At 39.8% G+C, this 20,614-nt stretch overlaps 1 protein-coding gene across 1 annotated transcript in view; it reads right to left on the bottom strand.

The window, feature by feature from the left end:
- Nucleotides 1–20,614, bottom strand: part of cadm1a (cell adhesion molecule 1a) — a 598,640-nt gene that overhangs the window by 198,194 nt on the left and 379,832 nt on the right. Inside the window, exon 2 of the mRNA XM_047378234.1 lies at nt 7,231–7,248. Within this exon, the coding sequence (XP_047234190.1) occupies nt 7,231–7,248 (18 nt within the window). The remainder of the gene's footprint in view (nt 1–7,230; nt 7,249–20,614) is intronic.

Genomic DNA, 20,614 nt, shown 5'->3' with positions numbered 1-20,614 from the left:
AACCCGTACCCACTCATCATGGAAACCACACGAAGAAGTTCATATGATGCTGCATTTAAGTTGAAGGCAATCGATCTGGCAGTACAGGAAGGAAATAGAGCTGCCGCACCAAAGCTAGGCATGAATGAATCCATGGTTCGGCGCTGGAGACGGCAGCAGGAAGAATTCATTCAATGCCAAAAAAAGACTAGAAAGGCTTCCAGAGGAAATAAAAGCAGGTGGCCTGAACTTGAAAATGTTCTTGAGGGCTGGGTTAACACTCAGAAAGCAGGTGGCCGAGGTGTATCCACTGTGTAAATCTGGTCGAAAGCCAAATCATTTGCGGACAACTCTCTGTCAGCAACTCCCCATGGATTACCAGGAAAAAGTGGTAAATTTTCAACAATTTGTTGAAACAAAGATCACGGAGAACGCCATAGGACCAGACAACATTATAAATATGGATGAAGTGCCATTGACATTTGATCTGCCTCTGACCGGGACTGTAAACAAGACAGGTGCATCATCATTATGGTGAAAACCACCAGACACAAGAGGACACATTTCACCTGTGTCCTGGGCTGCACCGCCTCTGGAAAGAAGCTTCCCCCAATAGTAATCTTTAAGCGCAAAACTATGCCAAAAGACCAACTCCTGAAGGACATCATGGTTAAAGTCAACAAGAAAGGATGGATGCTAGAAAGTCTAATGAAGGACTGGTTAACAGAGTGCTACAGAAAGCGCCCAAGAGGATTTTTTCACCATAAAAAAGCGCTGCTTGTTTTGGATAGTTTGAGGGCCCATCACCAATTCAGTGAAAGCAGTCATCAAGAGAACCAACTCAATTCATGCTGTGATTCCTGGAGGTACAACAAAGTTTTTGCAACCCCAGAACATCAGTGTGAATTGAGCGTTTAAAGCAGCACTCCGGGTGAATGGGAGGCTTGGATGACTAGCAGTGATAAATCCTTCACAAAATCTGGCCGCATGCGAAGAGCATAATTGTCCGTCAGTGGATCCTAACAGCGTGGGGCAGTGTGAAGGAATCTACCATCACCAATGGGTTCCGAAAGGCTGGACTGCTGCATGAAGAGGGCACCACAGCTTCAGAGCCAGCTTTAGCCCAGGATGACAGCGACACGGGAGCAACACTGACATCGACACAGAAAAGGTACGTGACGAAGCTCTTCTGAGGCTGTTCAACTCCGACAATGAAGAAGATGACTTCAGTGGTTTCAGTGTGCAGGAGGACGATGAATAAACCAATCAATAACTTTTCTGATTTGTTTGATCAGCACTTTCACTTTTATGCTACAGGCACCATTCTGAAACTAATCAGTTCAGTTATGTTCAGTTAAACTATGTAATCAGTTCAGTCGATATCAGCGGCTTTTAGCCCGGTGCGGCTTAAATATGTACATTTCAATTTTTTTTTTTTTTACTTTGTGGGTGCAGCTTATATTGAGGTGCACTCTATAGTCGGGAAAATACAGTACACACTGTCCCCAGTGCAACAAAAATCAGCTCCACAATGCGATAAGCAAGAGTTTGGAACATGGAATAAGACAGCAACTTCAACAGATAATGATGGATGTGGGCAGGACAAATCTCCTGTAGCATTCTGTATTACGGCAGATCTAATTATCTGTTTTACCTGGTGTTTTTCAGTCAGCTCAATCAAATGTTTACACAGGCTTCAGGCATCACATTATCGCTTATTTAATGTAAATGCTCCAAAAATTTTTTAAAGAAGGAAAGATGTTTTCATTTTTGTGAATGTTGTTAGCAACTCCATGTTTTTGCATATAGCTTCAAATGCAATTATCCTGGAGTAGCTAATTTTATAGTGAAATCCTTTCTTTCTTTTTTTTTTTAGATATTTCTTGCTGCACTAGTGGCCTTTATTCATAGTAGAAAAGCGGCAGATGGACATACTGCAAAGGTCCGGAGGTCGGGTACATGGGGCGTGCTCCACTGCAACACCACACGCCACCCTAAGCTTCATTTATTTTAATTGTCTTACGCTGGTCAATTATTGTTTCACATAGAATTGATAAAACTGCTGAAAACAAGTAAAAGTAGTGGGGATGCATGATATATTGATATTAATAGCGGTATCAGCTGATGTTAGTCATTTTTAATATCGGTGCCATAAGTAAAACTGGACTGATATTAATAACCAATGTTTATTTCCATCTAGTTGCCGTTAGTGTTTCTGTAGACTGTTTGTCATGTGGTATTTGTTTGGTCATGTAACTGAAGCAGAGAAGCAACACAATGATTCACCGTGGCAGTTCTAGGAGGTTTTAGAATCTTCTTTGTTCTGGTGTTAAAGCCTATTTTTAAGATTTAGGAAGTTGGGTCCCTTTACACCATATAATCCCTTAGGACTTTTTTAAACATTAAATTTCATAGACTTTCCCATTTTTCACATATTTAATTTAAGTAATACAAACTTTTCATGTATTAACCAACACCAACTAAAAGTTGGGGTTAGCCTTTCTTTAAGTCACTAAATCATTCTAAGCCATCTGGAGCATCAATTGTCTTCTCTAATTGTCTCATAATTAACTACACACAACATGTTAAAGTTATTTTGTGGACTAAATATCTAACCATAAACATTTATGACTTTCTGAGTCGACTAAAATGGCATTGCTAATAAACATAGTTTCCAAAATTTATCACATATTTAAAACGGGTTGCTAAAACCTTCAAAGCAGATTGCTGGCAGTACCATCATTACTTTCTCTACTCTCTCTGAAATACTGCAATCATTGGCAAAGAGTTCAAAAGGGTAAGCAAGTCAGATTTGGCTGTGTCCATGCTCATTTGGCACCACCGATGGTTCAATCCACACGACAGAAAGCAAAAATCTGTGATCAACCTGAGCACTTATTAAAGTCATTAAATTAGAATGTGTCAAAAATGTCCTTTTAAAACCCATCTCTGAAACATGAAAGGAGTTCATCGATTCTGAGGACAGAAACCAGGCACTGATTTGGTTTTCAGGTTGAGGACAGAAGGTCAGCAATCATCCTTGGCCTGGAGGTTTCTGTTGTTGCCTCATGATGGAGATCAGCTGCAGTGCAGGTTTGTGATCAAGAAAAAAGCTTTTCAAAGGCTGCGCTCCATCCAGTCAGCCCCAAGGGACGAGTTCTTTTCACTTCTAATTCATGCACTTATAAATAACTGTCACCAGCACTGCTAATTGGATTAAAAAGAAAGACGGGGTGGGGTGAAGGCATTAACAAAGACAGCATTAAAAGATTTGAGGTGAATCCACATACCTTTCTTGGAAAGGTGGGTTTTTAAGAGGTAAAATGCATACAGAGATTTAAAGAAAAGTTCTGACTGTCAGTTCAGTCGTGGGAGAAACTTAGTGAACTTTATGATTCAGGTGCTTAGAAAAGCTGCTTCATTAGCTACTATCCAGTAGTCATTCTCCATCTGACTTGATCTGTCTCCCACATCACTGTTGAGGAACTTTGGGCCACTCTTCTTTCCAACTTTGTTTCAATTTATTGAGGTTTTCAGATATTTGCTTCTGCACAGCTCTGTGAAAATCCCACCACAGCATTTCAATTGGGTCAATACGTCTGGACTTTGACTGGGCTATTGCAACTGCTTCTACATTTCAGATTTCAAATAATTTTATTTATAAGAGGGAATGTGCATATTAATTAAATGATATGACAAATTATTACTTTAAAAAGTGTCAAATTATGACCCCTCCACTACCGTGCTTAAGTTATTCAAACAACCCTGTTTCAGAGGCTTTGTTTTGTTTAGAGACAGCTTTGCAAACCGTGCTGTCAGTTTAGTTGTTTATTGAGGAGGCTTTCTCTTAAAACCATTTCATAATACAAGTTGTGCTTGTTTAGTCTTTCTCCTGTCATGAACTTTGACCTGATAACTGAGGCCTGTAAGGTTATTTTTGTTTGGTCATTTCTCTGAGCTGCATGCTCAGACCTTGGCCTGGATATCATGAAACGTCCACAACTGAGAAAATTGGCAACTGTCTGAAATGTTTCCTGGCTGGTCATAATCAATTGTTGGGAAATCTTGCTGATATCCTTTCATCCTGGCATTGTTTTAACACACACGTGTATGCTATAGACTGCCAAAATGCCTTCTTTGATAGATGTGCTTCCTCTGATAATGATCAATGCATTTGATCAGTATCACCTGGCTGCTATTTTCCCTCTTACACCCAATGGAGGCAGTGAGGATGTACTTAGTTTTTACCAGTAATGGGAACTTTTTTCCCTCGTTTGTAATGTTGGGCTAATCATTAGATTTTAAATGGAAGAGATTTAGTAAATAGCTGTTAGAAATGAAAATGGAGTCCCTCCCTGCAGGAGACCGCAGTCTGCACCACAATAAGATAACAGATACACATGGATGCATCGGCACTATGTAAGAACAAGAAATATATATCCAGTTAGTCTGAGATGAAACCGTTTTTATATACAGATCCTTCTCAAAATATTAGCATATTGTGATAAAGTTCATTATTTTCCATAATGTCATGATGAAAATGTAACATTCATATATTTTAGATTCATTGCACACTAACTGAAATATTTCAGGTCTTTTATTGTCTTAATACGGATGATTTTGGCATACAGCTCATGAAAACCCAAAATTCCTATCTCACAAAATTAGCATATCATTAAAAGGGTCTCTAAACGAGCTATGAACCTAATCATCTGAATCAACGAGTTAACTGTAAACACCTGCAAAAGATTCCCAAGGCCTTTAAAACTCCCAGCCTGGTTCATCACTCAAAACCCCAATCATGGGTAAGACTGCCGACCTGACTGCTGTCCAGAAGGTCACTATTGACACCCTCAAGCAAGAGGGTAAGACACAGAAAGACATTTCTGAACGACTAGGTTGTTCCCAGAGTGCTGTATCAAGGCACCTCAGTGGGAAGTCTGTACGAAGGAAAAAGTGTGGCAGAAAACGCTGCACAACGAGAAGAGGTGACCGGACCCTGAGGAAGATTGTGGAGAAGGGCCGATTCCAGACCTTGGGGGACCTGCGGAAGCAGTGGACTGAGTTTGGAGTAGAAACATCGAGAGCCACCATGCACAGGCGTGTGCAGGAAATGGGCTACAGGTGCCGCATTCCCCAGGTCAAGCCACTTTTGAAACAGAAACAGCGGCAGAAGCGCCTGACCTGGGCTACAGAGAAGCAGCACTGGACTGTTGCTCAGTGGTCCAAAGTACTTTTTTCGGATGAAAGCAAGGGCAGGGTCAATGCAGCTAGCTATCAGGAGATTTTGGAGCACTTCATGCTTCCATCTGCTGAAAAGCTTTATGGAAATGAAGATTTCATTTTTCAGCATGACCTGGCACCTGCTCACAGTGCCAAAACCACTGGTAAATGGTTTACTGACCATGGTATCACTGTGCTCAATTGGCCTGCCAACTCTCCTGACCTGAACCCCATAGAGAATCTGTGGGATATTGTGAAGAGAACGTTGAGAGACTCAAGACCCAACACTCTGGATGAGCTAAAGGCCGCTATCGAAGCATCCTGGGCCTCCATAAGACCTCAGCAGTGCCACAGGCTGAATGCCTCCATGCCACGCCGCATTGAAGCAGTCATTTCTGCAAAAGGATTCCCGACCAAGTATTGAGTGCATAACTGTACATGATTATTTGAAGGTTGATGTTTTTTGTATTAAAAACACTTTTCTTTTATTGGTCGGATGAAATATGCTAATTTTGTGAGATAGGAATTTTGGGTTTTCATGAGCTGTATGCCAAAATCATCCGTATTAACACAATAAAAGACCTGAAATATTTCAGTAAGTGTGCAATGAATCTAAAATATATGAATGTTAAATTTTCATCATGACATTATGGAAAATAATGAACTTTATCACAATATGCTAATATTTTGAGAAGGACCTGTATGTGCAGAGTATACCATCACAGTATGTCTGACATGAATGGCAGCATTCATAAGCATCGACAGAAAACCATCGGCAACAATAAATTCAACATTAGATTCATGGGAAATGTTCTGTGGAGAAGTCAGAGAGGATCCTAAATATGAGCATGTGAGAGAAGAAGAGTGAGACTGAAGAAAGGTCAACCACAACGTAAAAGCAGCAGTTTATGTAGGTCCAGCAGTGCCACATTTAAATAAATTCATTGAGTTATATAATTTTTTAGGAATTTGGAAAAAAATATAAATAATCAAGAAGAAAAAACAATATTAAAAATCTGACTTATTTATTTTAGCATTTATTTATTTTTTTCTGTGTTGCAGCACATAGTGAATTCATTTTGTCCGTCAGCCTAAGCCATCACAGACAGTGGATGGTGTAAACACTGCTGTAGACTGTGATTGGTTTGCTCTAAAACTGCTGTGCAGGTTAACCAATCAGATGTTCGTCCTATTGGAAGATGCAGGAAATATAAAATAACGGGTTAAATATCAAAATACTTCATGGTTTCATGATTAAACAAAATAAACAAGGTTTATTTTTAATTCAGACTCTTAATTATGTATTTATTACAGTTTAAACCATAACAGATATGGGTACCTGATTATATTGTGAAATGTCGAAGCAGTTATGTCAGCCAGCCACCACATGGTGGCCCCCCAGGGGGGAAAAGACCCAGTCAAATCACAACATATATAAACCACTAATGAATCATTGTCAGGGGAAAAACTGAACTTCCAGGATCGCTCCGGCATCTCACAGGGAGCATGGAGACAGTGGTGTAGCCCTCCTATTGTTCCAGAGATCGCATATTATCTCATTCATAGTTAGAGAATTACTGTTATAACACTAAATAAGCTGATAGGAGATCCAGTTCATTTTACCTTTCCTGTACCTTCCCGGACTGAAGAGGTCACGTTTTGGCGGCGAGTTGGATCGAACCAACTCTGAGGGGAAGGAGGGTTGGCATAAAATTTAGCAACTATTTCTACTATTTATTTTTTGCTTGCTGGTTAAAATGAAAATAATTTTTATTTTATTATTTATTTGACTGCAGGAAGCGATCAGACATATCTGGGTCTTCACATGGGTAAGCCGCTGCTCCACTTGCTTCACTCTTGAGACGCCTGTGATCACAGATCTAAACATTGAACTGAAAACCTATTTGTTGGATTGTGGAAATGTTGGTCTCCTATACTAAAAGGCTACATGAATGAATGAAGCATAAAAGCTGGAAGTTGTGGGAAGATGTGGTGAGGAGGAAAGGAAAACAAGTAGAAAGAGCCTACCTGGTTCCTGTGCAACTCCTGGGTTGATCGGGTTGGGTAGGTGAAAACAGGAAAGGCGTGGGGTGGGGCAAAAAAAACAAAAAAACAAAGGGAGATTAGCCTTAAAACACCAGCTTTAGGTTGATTTCCACAAACATAGTGTGGCATGCTGGAAACATGAAAATAATGCAGAGAACATGCCGTTTTCCTCTTGGAGAAAACATTAAATTCAATAGTTGTTTTTTGAAAAACAACTATTGGATTTCTGATTTAAAGGACAACAAATCAACTTTCAGCATCATTCTGAGACATCATTTATGGCAAGTTAAAAAGAAATATCAAAAAGACCAACCCCAGCTACAATTATTGCAACATTTTAACATCGTCCAAGAAACAAGGGTTTTACAGAGAGATGAGGTTAATTTAAGTTGTTACTTCAACATGAATGTTACTACATTAAAATGAAATGCCATATTTTCACAAAGTCCCACTATGAGTTTAAGCGTTCAACTGCAAGGGAACTACGACTCTCCAGGAAGCTGTCGCTCCAAGCCAACTTCCTGGACAAACATGATCATTTCTCAGCTTTTGGATGTTTTGATTTAGTGATTTGAAAACAGGCAAACATCTAGTATTTATCAGTGTTTCACTATGGAGGTTTTATTATGACAAAAATCATGATTATATATATATATATATATATATATATATATATATATATATAATTACAATAAATTCAATAAAAAACAAAAACAACTAAATAGTTTATTTTTGAAACAAATGTAAAATTTCTTACATTTAAATTTGTCCTCATTTAATATTTACTGATGCCTTATTAAAGGTAATGCCCACCAAATTTAGTCAGTTTGGCAACAAGTTTAATGCATTGATTTTAAATTGGTTTACAGTTTTCTGCAAAGATTTCCCACTTCATGCAAAGCAACCACCCATTCACCCATTATTGAAATTAAAATCTTCATTCAAAAGCAAGAAAATAACATTCTTTACAGCAGGTCATCTAAAAACCTGAGAATAAATAAATGACAGAAACAGGAAGCATCAGTGAAATCAGCCTGAGCTGCAAACAGAGGAGAGCTGGCCTTCAGTACAGTCTGGCAGTCATTTATGCCCTCATCATGGAAGAACATTTTCCAGCCAAGGAAGCATCAGGATTCCAGCTAAGAGGCAGCTTTTGATTAGAAAACCTATTTTCTCTTCAAGTTTTGCCAAATTTCAATCATGGTGATATTCTAATTACCATTATCCAGAGCAAGAACGAGATTCAGAGATTGAGTGGGAGTGAGGGAGAGGAGGAGTGAGAGGAAGGCTGCCTTTGCAGAAAAAAAACAGGATGAGAAAGAAGTAAAAAAAAAATCTGAAGAATTTTCTAAGGGGGCAGACACTTTTTCACAGCAATGTGTAACAATTTATCCTCAATTTCCTCAGTCACATTCAAATGTATCAGATATATACAGTACAGACCAAAAGTTTGGACACACCTCCTCATTCAAAGAGTTGTCTTTCTTTTCATGACTATGAATATTGTAGCTTCACATTGAAGGCATCAAAACTATGAATTAACACATGTGGAATTATATACTGAACAAAAAAGTGTGAAACAACTGAAAATATGTCTTATATTCTAGGTTCTTCAAAGTAGCCACCTTTAAGGGCAGCGCCTGTGAGTGGGCAGCAAAGCCTCGGTGACCCGTCCCCGGATGGGTTGTACTGGAATTCTAATTTCCCCTCGGGGATCAATAAAGTATCTTTGAATTGAATTGAATTGAATTTTGCTTTGATTACTGCTCCGCAAACTCTTGGCATTCTGTTGATGACCTTCAAGAGGTAGTCACCTGAAATGGTTTTCACTTCACAGGTGTGCCCTGTCAGGTTTAATAAGTGGGATTTCAAGCCTTATAAATGGGGTTGGGACCATCAGTTGTGTTGTGCAGGAGGTGGATACAGTACACAGCTGATAGTCCTACTGAATAGACTGTTAGAATTTGTATTATGGCAAGAAAAAAGCAGCTAAGTAAAGAAAATCGAGTGGCCATCTTTACTTTAAGAAATGAAGGTCAGTCAGTCCGAACAATTGGGAAAACTTTGAAAGTGTCCCCAAGTGCAGTCGCAAAAACCATCAAGCGCTACAAAGAAACTGGCTCACATGAGGACCGCCCCAGGAAAGGAAGACCAAGAGTCACCTCTGCTGGAGGGGTGAGCTGGACCGCAGAGTGAAGGCAAAAGGGCCAACAAGTGCTAAGCATCTCTGGGAACTCCTTCAAGACTGTTGGAAAACCATTTCAGGTGACGACTTCTTGAAGCTCATCAACAGAATGCCAAGAGTGTGCGGAGCAATAATCAAAGCAAAAGGTGGCTACTTTGAAGAACCTAGAATATAAGACATATTTTTAGTTGTTTCACACTTTTTTGTTCAGTATATAATTCCACAAGTGTTCATTCATAGTTTTGATGCCTTCAGTGTGAAGCTACAATATTCATAGTCATGAAAATAAAGACAACTCTTTGAATGCGAAGGTGTGTCCAAACTTTTGGTCTGTACTGTACATACATTTTAATAACAAAAATACAAAATTTTCAAATTATTATGGTTATCCAGACCATTCTGGGCATATGTGGAACCGTTGTCAAATCATAAATGAACTGATGAACCTTATTTAAAAAAAATCTGAATTCAGTTTCAGTACCCACAGGCAAGTCTGATTAATGCATGATCTGCTGAATTTAGAAAGCAAATAAATACACATGTCTGAGCACAAAGTATGTTACAATTTATCCAAAAAGCAACACATCGTACCCCAATCTATAGAAATTCTAGAACATTCACTGACATCCATCAGTCTAGAAAGTGTTACAAAGCAATTTCTAAGGCTTTTGGACTCCAGAGTACCATAGTGAGAACATGGAACAGTGGAGAACCTTCCCAGGAGTGTCTGGCCTACCAAAATTATTCCAAGAGCTCATCAAGGACTCCTCCAGGAGGTCACAGAAGAATAAGATCTAAAGTCTTGGAACTCTCCTAGGCCTCACAATTAATCAAGTAATTGGATAAAAAATTGGCACATTCTGCAGATTCTTCATTGAACTACTTGAGCCTATTTTAGGAGTGATATAAATATTTGGAAGAGAAAATGCAGGTAAACAAATAATTAAATTTCTTTTTTTAAGCAAAAATCAACTTTTTAATGCTTAAATGCAACAATATAGTATGTCTTTAGTGTACACAAACATTTGTAGCAAATGATGCATCTGAAGCTAAAACAAAGTTCTAACATCAACATGTCAGAAGCTCTGCCACTGGAGCAGATGTTTCCTGATCAGATGTTGCATCATGTGCTATTATATACATGCACTGCGCTGTACTTTCTTTTCTTTTAAATTTAAATAGGTCCCACACTTTTGACACTTCCTGTTATTTTACCTCCATAGCTGACAACACCACTTGGCCTCGATGTATCAGCAGCGTAGGCTAGCATTAGCGGAAGTTAGAGTAATCTCTCTGCCAGGAACTCCTGAAGGAGAATGTCTTTCAGTCAGTTTGTGACCTAAAGCTCAAACACACTTGAGTTATGCATTAGCATACCAGGATGTCCACCCCTGACTGACTGAAAACAAAAACAAAACAGCGGTTTTTGGATTGGCCTCGTCCAAATCTGATACAGATGATCATAAACAGGACGTCCATGCTGAAACATTCTGCAATGTGTCTGGGAAGAAGAGTGGGCCAGAATACCTCCACAGTGATATAAAACACTCACTCCCAATTATTGCAAGCAGAATTATATTTTCACACAAAGCCAGGTTGGTTTAAATAGGATTCTTCCTTTAACAGAGGAAATGATCATTTGGATTCACTGTGTTCTGTATTTACTCTTGGTGCTTCGTCTGATGGTAAAATTTGACACAACAGCAGAAATCTTCATGGGGATGAATACTTTTTCAGAGCGCTGAATGTGATAAAGATGCAGCTATTTTGCTCCAACGCAGTGCTTATTCTGTTTGACAAAATCTTGATCGTGTTTGACAGCCTTGGGTTTCACCATAAAAGCTTTTACCAAAGCTCCAGCACTCACCAGAAGAGCAAACTGCTAAGTCTCTCTGCATCGCAGCAGTGGTCCCCTGCTTATGCATTCAAGCATAGTACACAGTGTGGAGTAACAAAGTGCTTCAGAGACTGCCACATATTCAACCCCGGACCACCCTGGAGTTCAAGTTCACGGTGTGTGATGCGCAGGGTTTGCTGTGGGGAGATTGAACGGCAACAGGAAAAACATGGAGGAGCTCTCCCCATGTTAAGCAAATAGAGAGCAGGTGAAGAATAAGTGCATGGCCGCTCTGCCCCTCGTGGGCCTTGTGTGAGCTTTCTGCTAACCCACCCCGACTGCAACCTCCAGAGGTGAGGTTAAATGACAAGGACTGCAGAGATGCATTAAACATGAATCATTTGGACACAAAGCCAGGCGCTGGCCCACTCCAGAGATGATAGGGACATTAGCCAGGGCTTCACCAGGGCCTGAGCTGCATTTAATAAAGGCCTCCACTACCTCCAAATGTCTCTCTCCACATTTGACTCACAGCCATGAAGGTAAGTAGTTCAAGATAAACACTTCCACTTCTTTCTGGCTCCAGTTGGCTGATTGTCTGTCTCTCCCGCAACTCTGCAGACTCACAACTTAGTCTAAATGTTGTGGGCAGTTATAAAGAACAACTTGGAAAAGTAATCAGGACAAAAACAAGGGTCTGAAAAGATCAAAAGTGATTGGAGAAACTGTGACCAGAAAAGATGTTTGTACCCTGTAAGTGGGATTGTTATAGAGAAAAGTCATGTTTCTATTAGGCCTGGGGCAGTTTTAAACAGTCATGGATTGATAACAAGTAAACTTAGCTGCAATTCAGATGTTCTTAATGGCATACCATGAGACACATGGTAATGATAACCCTCCCACAAGTGTTCCTGTGAGCTGTCAGTCAGCAATGTAGGATGACATAACAGTAAAAAGGTAAAATTGACAGTTTTGGAAGTGAAGCCTGGTATGCCAAAAGAGTCCCACCCATGACTGTAAAACACTGTTTGGATAAAAAACATTTACAACAAGCAACCAAACCTGGCATGTCTGATGGTACAATACAAACTTGGCTAATTAACAGGCTGACATCAGCTTATCAAACACCTAATGCTACTTTTTGCAGACTGTGATTTTAAAGTTCATTGAAATTTACAAAAACTGTCACAACAAGCTACAAGATTTAGCATCAGTTCGTCTGGAAAACAGCAATAAAGGCTCGGTACAATGGCAGCTAACCTGGCTAAGTAACAAACTAACCTGAGGCTTGTCCAGAAGGCCTTTAAGCTCAGTGATGGAGCCAGTCAACACAAACTAGCCTGCTAAATGCTAACTACAACTACAGCTTCTATAGCTAATTAAAAAAACTACAAATACTCTACACAATACGGAGCAGTGCTTATGTAGTTAATTAATGTTTGAGTTCTTCCACCATTTTAAAACTGATGTTATATGTGGACATCTTTTTTAAATTTCATCTCACTGCTTGCAGGACAGAAAGTCAAACATTCATTAAAAAAACACTAAGAATGTTGCTATTTTCCAGCTTTAAATGTAATTATGGTGCAAAAAGCAAAGAAGGAAAATTAACAGATTAATCTAAACCGATATATTTGCTGATTATTAAATGGGAGCCTCCAAATGGTCCACAGAACGAAGAGAGCAGCCTTACTAAACAAACCAGGCCTGCTGCCATTTGCATTCATTATGTGAGGCATTGACTCTCTTCCCTTCAATAGAAACACTATAACAAACACTTCCTTCAACAAGGCGCACTTCCAAACACTTCCAAACACGTCATCTTCAATCATTGCTCTTGGTTAATGGGTTGGAACGCACAGTCAGTGTCCATCAAAGAGGGATGTTGTCGGGATGGATGCACATGCTGACAACCTTTCTTTCCTGCTCCTCCATCTCACAAACACACCGTCCCATCTGACTCCCTGCAATCGGTTTAAGTACAGCAAGCAGTAATGTGTTGATTAAATCTGTGATCAGCTGCCCAAAGGGCATGAAATTGGACATGATGACTTTGACACATTAAAAACTAATTATCAATCGCAGCAACCCTATTGCCTTTCTTTTTAAGCAGCGCCACATCAAGTGTGGAAACCGGAGCACTGTTGGCTGTATTGCAGTGAGCTCTAAGGTTGCAACCATACCTGGATCTCCTTTGGCTTCAAAGCATTGAGATAAAATATTAATCTGTTATTTATGGCCTACAGCGTTTTCCTATTATGTAGCTAACACAGGATCAGGAGACAGGAATGCTGCCAGCAGGGATTTAAGTAATTAAGGGTTGTCTCTTCTGCACATGTCTCTTATTATTTTGTCTCCTGACAAGTGATGAGTGAAACTTACATTCCTGAGCTGTAGAGATAAGTAAACTTCTTTTACAGCAACTGTGCAGCATCAAATGGTACCCTCAATTCATGCGGGTGGGGGCTGGAGCTTTATCATTAAAGAAACATGCAGTCATTTAGGACAAGATGAAAACTAATATGGGATGGCCTAACGTCATCTCTGTAGTAGGTTTTGTTTAAAATAGAACAGAAATAAGGTCAAAATATGACTTCTCTCCCCTCTCGAGAGCAGTTTTCTGTGAAGAAGTAGTATGTATTTATAAAGTGGACCAAATACTGTTTAGCGCTGTTTACAGAGACAAACCTGCAAAATGCTGCGTGCATCTGTAATCTGATCCAAATATATAAAACCAAGTGTAAACAAATGACATCTAAAGCCATTTTATCAGTAAATTGTCCAACTGTGGCACTGCACTCTTTAAATGTCAATGTTCTGGTTGCTAGCAACAGGTTGTAGATATTGGCGAAGGTTGGAACATTCACTGTATGCTTCATTAGGTCCACCTGTTCAACAGTTGTTTAACACTAATCACATGGCCGCAACTCAATGCATCTAGACGTCTTGCTGTAGTTTAAACTAAGCATCACAGTGGGGAAGTCGGGGATTTAAGTGAGTTTGAGCGGCATGGTTGTTGGTGCCAGACTCCTTCATGGATGTTCAGTCAACGGATCTGCAGCAACAGTGTGATGCCATCATGTCAATTTGGACCAAAAACTCTGAGGAATGTTTCTGACACCCAGATGAATAAATGAACCAAAGAATTAAGAGGATTCTGAAGGGAAAATGGATTCCAACACAGCACTAGCAAGGTATAGCTGACATGGTGGTATCAAAATATCAATCAGCAGGTAAATTGACAGTCGTTCTGATTGTGAGCTGGGCGCTTTTTATCTCCCTATGTCAGATCCTCATCTGCCTTTTTACTCCTTCGTTCTAGTCGTGAAGGAAAGCAAACGATGCTTGGACTGGTCTAAACCAGACAGCAGCGTGGTTTAGACTTCTGAGGTGGCTTCTAAACCTGCAAAGGAATCATGGCCTGCTAATCTTGATCAAGAATTAAAACTGAAATTAATTTTTGTGTGGCAAAGACTCACTCAAGACTGTAACAGAACAACAGAATGTCAGAGTCAGAGGCCTCTGCTGTAAAACAGACCATTACATGACATCTATCAAGACTCCTTGAAGAACCTTGAATAATTTGAGTTGGAACAACATTTAGTTTCCCTTTGGAATCATTACATTGAATTGAAAAATCACAGCAGATCCATCTCTGCTACATATGATGAGTGCATTCCCTTTAACAACTGCTCCTGGTAAGGAAAGACTTGTGATGCCTCTGCCAAGTCTCCCCATTACATCACCAAAGATCTGCACTTGTCTCTTCACTGAAATGATTTCTACTCGGCTATGCAATGGACTGGAAAGTAGCTGTCATTTGATGCAACCATAGAAGTATAAACTCAGCTTTTTCCCTTCTCCTTTTCTTGCTTCCTTTCTGATTCTGCCCCTCTTTGGGTGTTGCACATCCATCCCCTGTCCCTTTACCTCCAGCTGTCTCTGGGACCTGGTGATTAGAGCACTGGGTGCTGTCCTGCTGATAAGACTGAGAAGCTTCCCTTCCTCCACCACCAAAGGCCTTGTCCACAGGGAGCAGGGAAAAAAGACGCCCAAGGTAATGTCCACCAACACCCCAAATCGCAAACCCTCTGTGTGTCACCTCATTTGAACAAATAGACCCGCATTTTCATGATGGACAAAAGAGGAGAGAGAGGAGGAAAAGCCTGGGTTTTAAAAGCGCAGCTTTATGTATGGAGAGCTCTTTTTAGAAGAGAAATTTAACATTCTGGAGTGAGTGTTTACAGTACCATCTGGCAGATTGTGCACTAGTATTGAAAATGTAGGACAAAAGCAGTGCCTAAATGAGGATAATCCTCAGTTTATGAGTGCTGCTATTGTCTAGGTTTCCATCTAGCTGCCATAAAAAGGAAAATGATAAAGCACCAGGTTAGTCATAAAAAGAGTGATTTGGAACATGAGCAGAGCTGAAGAAGCGCAGCCCTCCATTGTTTCTGAACCATTGTTCTTGTGTGAGTTATATAAAACCAAGTCTCAAAGCATGCTCCAAATCTGGTTTTCATTCTGAAATAGTTTCAGCTGAAGTCAATGAAGCTCAGAGCTGCAAACACAAGGAGGATGGAGATCATTCTGTGAAGGACAGATGCTGTTAGTTGAGTTGATTTTATAGAATCTCCTGCTAAAAAGAAAAAACACCCTAACCTTGGCCGTGAACAGCCTGCTTCCACAGATAATTGCTTTGGAAAAACTAAAACGATACAAAAATATAATTTCTGCTAAAACCGGGAGGGTCCGACCCATAAATAGAACTTGGTTCTGTCAAATCTGAATTATAAGGTTTTTATTCTGTAGGGTGCTACTGGTAGCAGCAGGAAGTCCAACTGGGTAACAAATATATTATCTACTAAAACTCTACATTCCTTTTGAAAAGTCAAATAAAATGTATACTGCTTTATAGATCTCTCTATTGTTTTGCTTCAGATTATTAAACAAGTTTTAATATTTAGAGAACCTGAGAATTAGTTGATTTAGTTTGAGCTTTTTCTGCTCAATAAATATTTGTGTCTGTGTCTGTGACACGCTTTTACCATAAATGCAGAAATTGAAAGAAAACATCTTTAATATTGAAGGAATTGGGTAGTAATTGACATGATATTAAGATTAAAGACATGATCAAACAAAATTGTGACATAAAATAATTTGATGTTAAATTTTGCAGTCCAAATTCGTCCGGAAATGATGTCAAAGGAGAAGTCTCAAGTCAGTCATTGTGTGAGTTTCAATGATAAACTGCTCAGGTAGAAGCCAAGCTAAAAACAGCGTTAATATGGTGGAACGGTGCATTGCTGGTGCAGCAACACTATGACAGCAGTAGTTAGTCTGCACTATTTTCCATTCAATTCAATTGAATTCAGTTTTATTTATATAGCGCCAATTCACCACACGTCGTCTCATGGCACTTCACAACAGTCAGGTTCATACATTCCAATTAATCCTAACAATTGAACAGTGCAGTCAGAGTTAGTTATTTATTCAAATTGGATAAAACGTTTTTCTGTCTAAGGAAACCCAGCAGATTGCACTACTTTCCTGGAGTGAAGAGGATCAGAGCTGCCTGGATCAGAGCTGCCTGGATCAGAGCTGGAAAACTGATGCTGGTCCCACCAAGAACAGCCAGGTGTGATCGGAGGACTTCTCGGAAAACTGATTCGAACAAGAAACCTCCAAAGTCGCAAGAGAAATACACATATTTTCATGTGTTTTGTTCTCTTCTCAAAAGCTATATTTGTTGCTTAATTTGGAGCATTTAATGTTTAATTGCTCGGTTTATAATACCTTCGTTACCCCAGTAACGGATCTAATTGATCTAATGTAATCAACTGCTAATATTTAGGGATGCAAACAAATAATTGTTTTACGATTAATTGTCGATTAATGGTTTATTAGATTTAAATTTGTTCCATCCGATTAACTGATAACATCCGCTTGGACAGACATTCTCTCAGTGTTGTAGTGTGGTCGCCATCCAGAAGAGGGCGGCGGTCCCCCTTAAGCTGAGCCAGTTGACATTTGTATAGCAGGCTCTCTAATGGCGGAGGCATCATAGAACAGCAGCAATGAAATGGTCCAAACGGAGTCAAGTGTGGGATTATTTTACTCTGGTTAATAATGACAACGATGCAAAATGCATTTTGTGCGGTTCGGTTTTGAAATATAAACACTCGACAAGCTCCTTAAATTACCACCTTAAAAGCACTCATTCAACCATGCTAAATGGCGGAGGGGCTTCAACTTCTCAACGACAAATTACAGATGCGCTCCAAAGGCGAGTATGCGACGACAGAAAAGCGGAGGACATCACGCAAAAAATCAGTAACATGATAGAGAAAGACCTGATGCCACTAAGCTTGGTTGATGGTAAGGGCTTTCGTGACTTAATGCACATAATGGAGCCGAGCTTTAACATTCCTTCGAGAGCAACCATAACCACCCATTTAGAGGCGCGCTACAACAAGAAGCCAGCTGAATTGAAGGTACAGCTAAGAGCATAAAGTGTCTCACCACCGACTGTTGGACTGCACTGACAACAGAGAGCTACATTACAGTCTCTGTTCACTTCATTGACACAGATTGGAAAGTAAAGTGTGCGGTCCTCCTCACAGACGGTATGTCGGAGCGACATCCAGCTGATAATTAAGCAAACAGGCTAAATCAAGCAGTGGAGCCGTGGGCCTCAGAGGTCACATTGTAGCCTGCGTCCACGACAATGCACGAAACATTGTCTCCACAAACAACCCCACCAGAGTAGGTTGGAGTTCAGTTACATGCTTTGCACATACTTTGCATTTGGCTGTCAATCATGGATTCACTGCTACTGGTGTAAACCGGGTCATTGTGGCTGCCGGCAGACTGGTAAAACATTTCAACCACAGCACTCCCGCTACCAAAGCACTGGAAGCGAAGCAAAAACAAATGCAGTTACCAGGTCATCGTGTACTTCAGTCCTGTAAAACCAGGTGGAACTTGGTTTGTGACATGTTTCAAAGACTTCTGGAACAGAGATGGGACGTGTCTGCTGTGCTATCGGACCCTCTGTGATAAAACGTTCAGATGCAAGGATGCTGGAGTTGAGAGACGAGTACTGGCCACTGATGGAGGATGTGACACCTGTGCTGGAGGCACTCAAGTGTGCAACTACCATCATGTCTACTGAGAGTGAGCCATCTGCATCCAACATATTTCCCATCACCTTCAGCCTCATCAACACGCATCTCAAGGTGGACAGAGACAGCAGCAAAGCGGTAGAGTTCAAATCTAAAAGTGAAGTCCTCACTTGGTGGAAGGTTGAAGATAGGCTTTATAATAATTTATGTCATAAATTTGAGTTAAAAAAAGCTAGCTGATCTGTTACCCATAATGCTATTTATAATTATTGTTGAGTTAGTTGCAATTAAAATCAATGTTTAGACACATTTCTACAGTCAGAGTAAAAATGTACTAGAGTGTAGTTCCAGTGTGAAACTTAAATACATAAAATGTTTATGCTAGCTTTATTGTCATCATAATACATATTTGTTTTGTTTGTTTAAACATATTGCTTCTGTCGAAATCATATCAACACCACCAATGCTGCAACAATGCTAGACCCTTGGCACAAGCACCTGGCCTTCCTTTCCCCTCCATGGAAGATTTTGGCTAATTCTAACCTGCTTGAACTGGATCTAGCAGAACATGTGAGCTCCAAGTCAGAAGATATCACAACCCCACAGGAGGAGGCCAGAGGTATGACTGTTCAGGAGGCTGCAGTTCAGGGATGCACTTCTGCAATGGTATTACTCTTGGGTGAAAAGTATTCCACTTCCCACAATGATGACGCAGAGAAAGAAGGAGACTCCTGTCTGAAAGATCCTCAGCCACCTCTTGATTCCAGTCCCACAGAGTGGTGGAAGGTCAATGAGAGAAGGTCTCCAAGGCTGGCAGCCTGGGCACAACGATACTTGTGCATACCAGGAACATCACTCTCATCTGAACGTGTATTCTCTGCAGCTGGTCTCACTGTAAACAGGCTGCGCACACGACTCACACCAGAACATGTTAACATGCTGCTTTTTTTAAACAGAAATCCTTGGGTCTAGGTTTATTTCTACAAAGACCTCATTCAAAGCACACGGAGGGATGTTTGTTTTCAGCTCAGGAAGCCTGGAAGTGCTCTTGCATAGTGTTCAGTTGCCAGTTCTCTTAATTATATTCTCACGTCTCTCAGGGATATTTGAAGTTATTTTTATGGTTTGTTTTTGAGCTAATCTTTAATTTAAACGTTAGTTTTACATCTCTGTTCATATGGGATTAAGTGTTTTACATTTTGTTGTATTTATCTTTTTTTTTTTATTCAGTAACCTAATAGTTTCCTGTTTTGGCTTATAATATGAGGGAAAAACATAATTTTGTGTATTCGGTCAGTATTTAATAAAGCTGGCACAATAAATTGTTAAAATATGATGTGCTTCTTTGTTTAAATTCAGCATCATAAAATGCCTTTTGTGGAAAGGAAATACTCTTGATACAAGAGAAAACTGGGTTTTAAGAAAATGGCCACTTATCAGCCAATCGTTAGACGATCGATAAGATCAATCAACTTTAGATTAATTCATTACTCGATAATTTGCATCTCTAATGTATATGTATGTGTGTATTTATTCATATAGCGAGATCTAGTCCGTCTTTAGTGAATTATTTTGAAAATTCGGATGTTGTGCTGGTTCTGTTTCCTGGTGGTCCGGTATGATTCATGCAGATTGACTCTGGCTGTGCTCCGGCATCCAGCAGTAGACTCTGGTGAATTAGATGGCCGTCTGCACGTTGCAGCACTGGTGCTCTGCCATCTGATGAAAGCTGACTCTGTTCTTTGACTCTGCTGCGTCTCTCTGATAGTGACTGAAATATATCTAAAGAAATATTAGATTCTTTGCTGCTGTCTGTGTTGCTGCCTTTGTAGCAGCATTCAGTTTACATGCCGGGGTTCCCCTTCTACATCATAAAAGAGCGCAAAGGACTAATCTGGAAATGCCTTTTTAGTGAAATTTATTCATTTCAGTGACATGAATTTACTTTTTAAAGTATTTAATCAATGTTTAATTTCCATAAATGTAAGTGGATTTATCATGAAAATTCAATGTGACGGGCACAAATATTTTCATTTTTTACAGGTTATATTTTTCAGGTATTAAATTTAGTTTCATTGAAGCATTTAAAGGGGACATATCATGCAAAATCCACTTTTTTAGCCTTTAAATACATTTTGTTGTGCACTTGGAGTCTGTAGGAGAGCAAAAATGTTGAATTTAGTCTCTCCAGGTGTTGCGCAGATATCTTTTTATTCTGTT

The sequence above is a fragment of the Girardinichthys multiradiatus genome, chromosome 11 (assembly GCF_021462225.1).
Source record: "Girardinichthys multiradiatus isolate DD_20200921_A chromosome 11, DD_fGirMul_XY1, whole genome shotgun sequence".
Classification (NCBI taxonomy): Eukaryota; Metazoa; Chordata; class Actinopteri; order Cyprinodontiformes; family Goodeidae; genus Girardinichthys; species Girardinichthys multiradiatus.
Note: the sequence above shows the minus strand (reverse complement) of the source record. Positions and strands in the feature narration are given on the sequence as shown.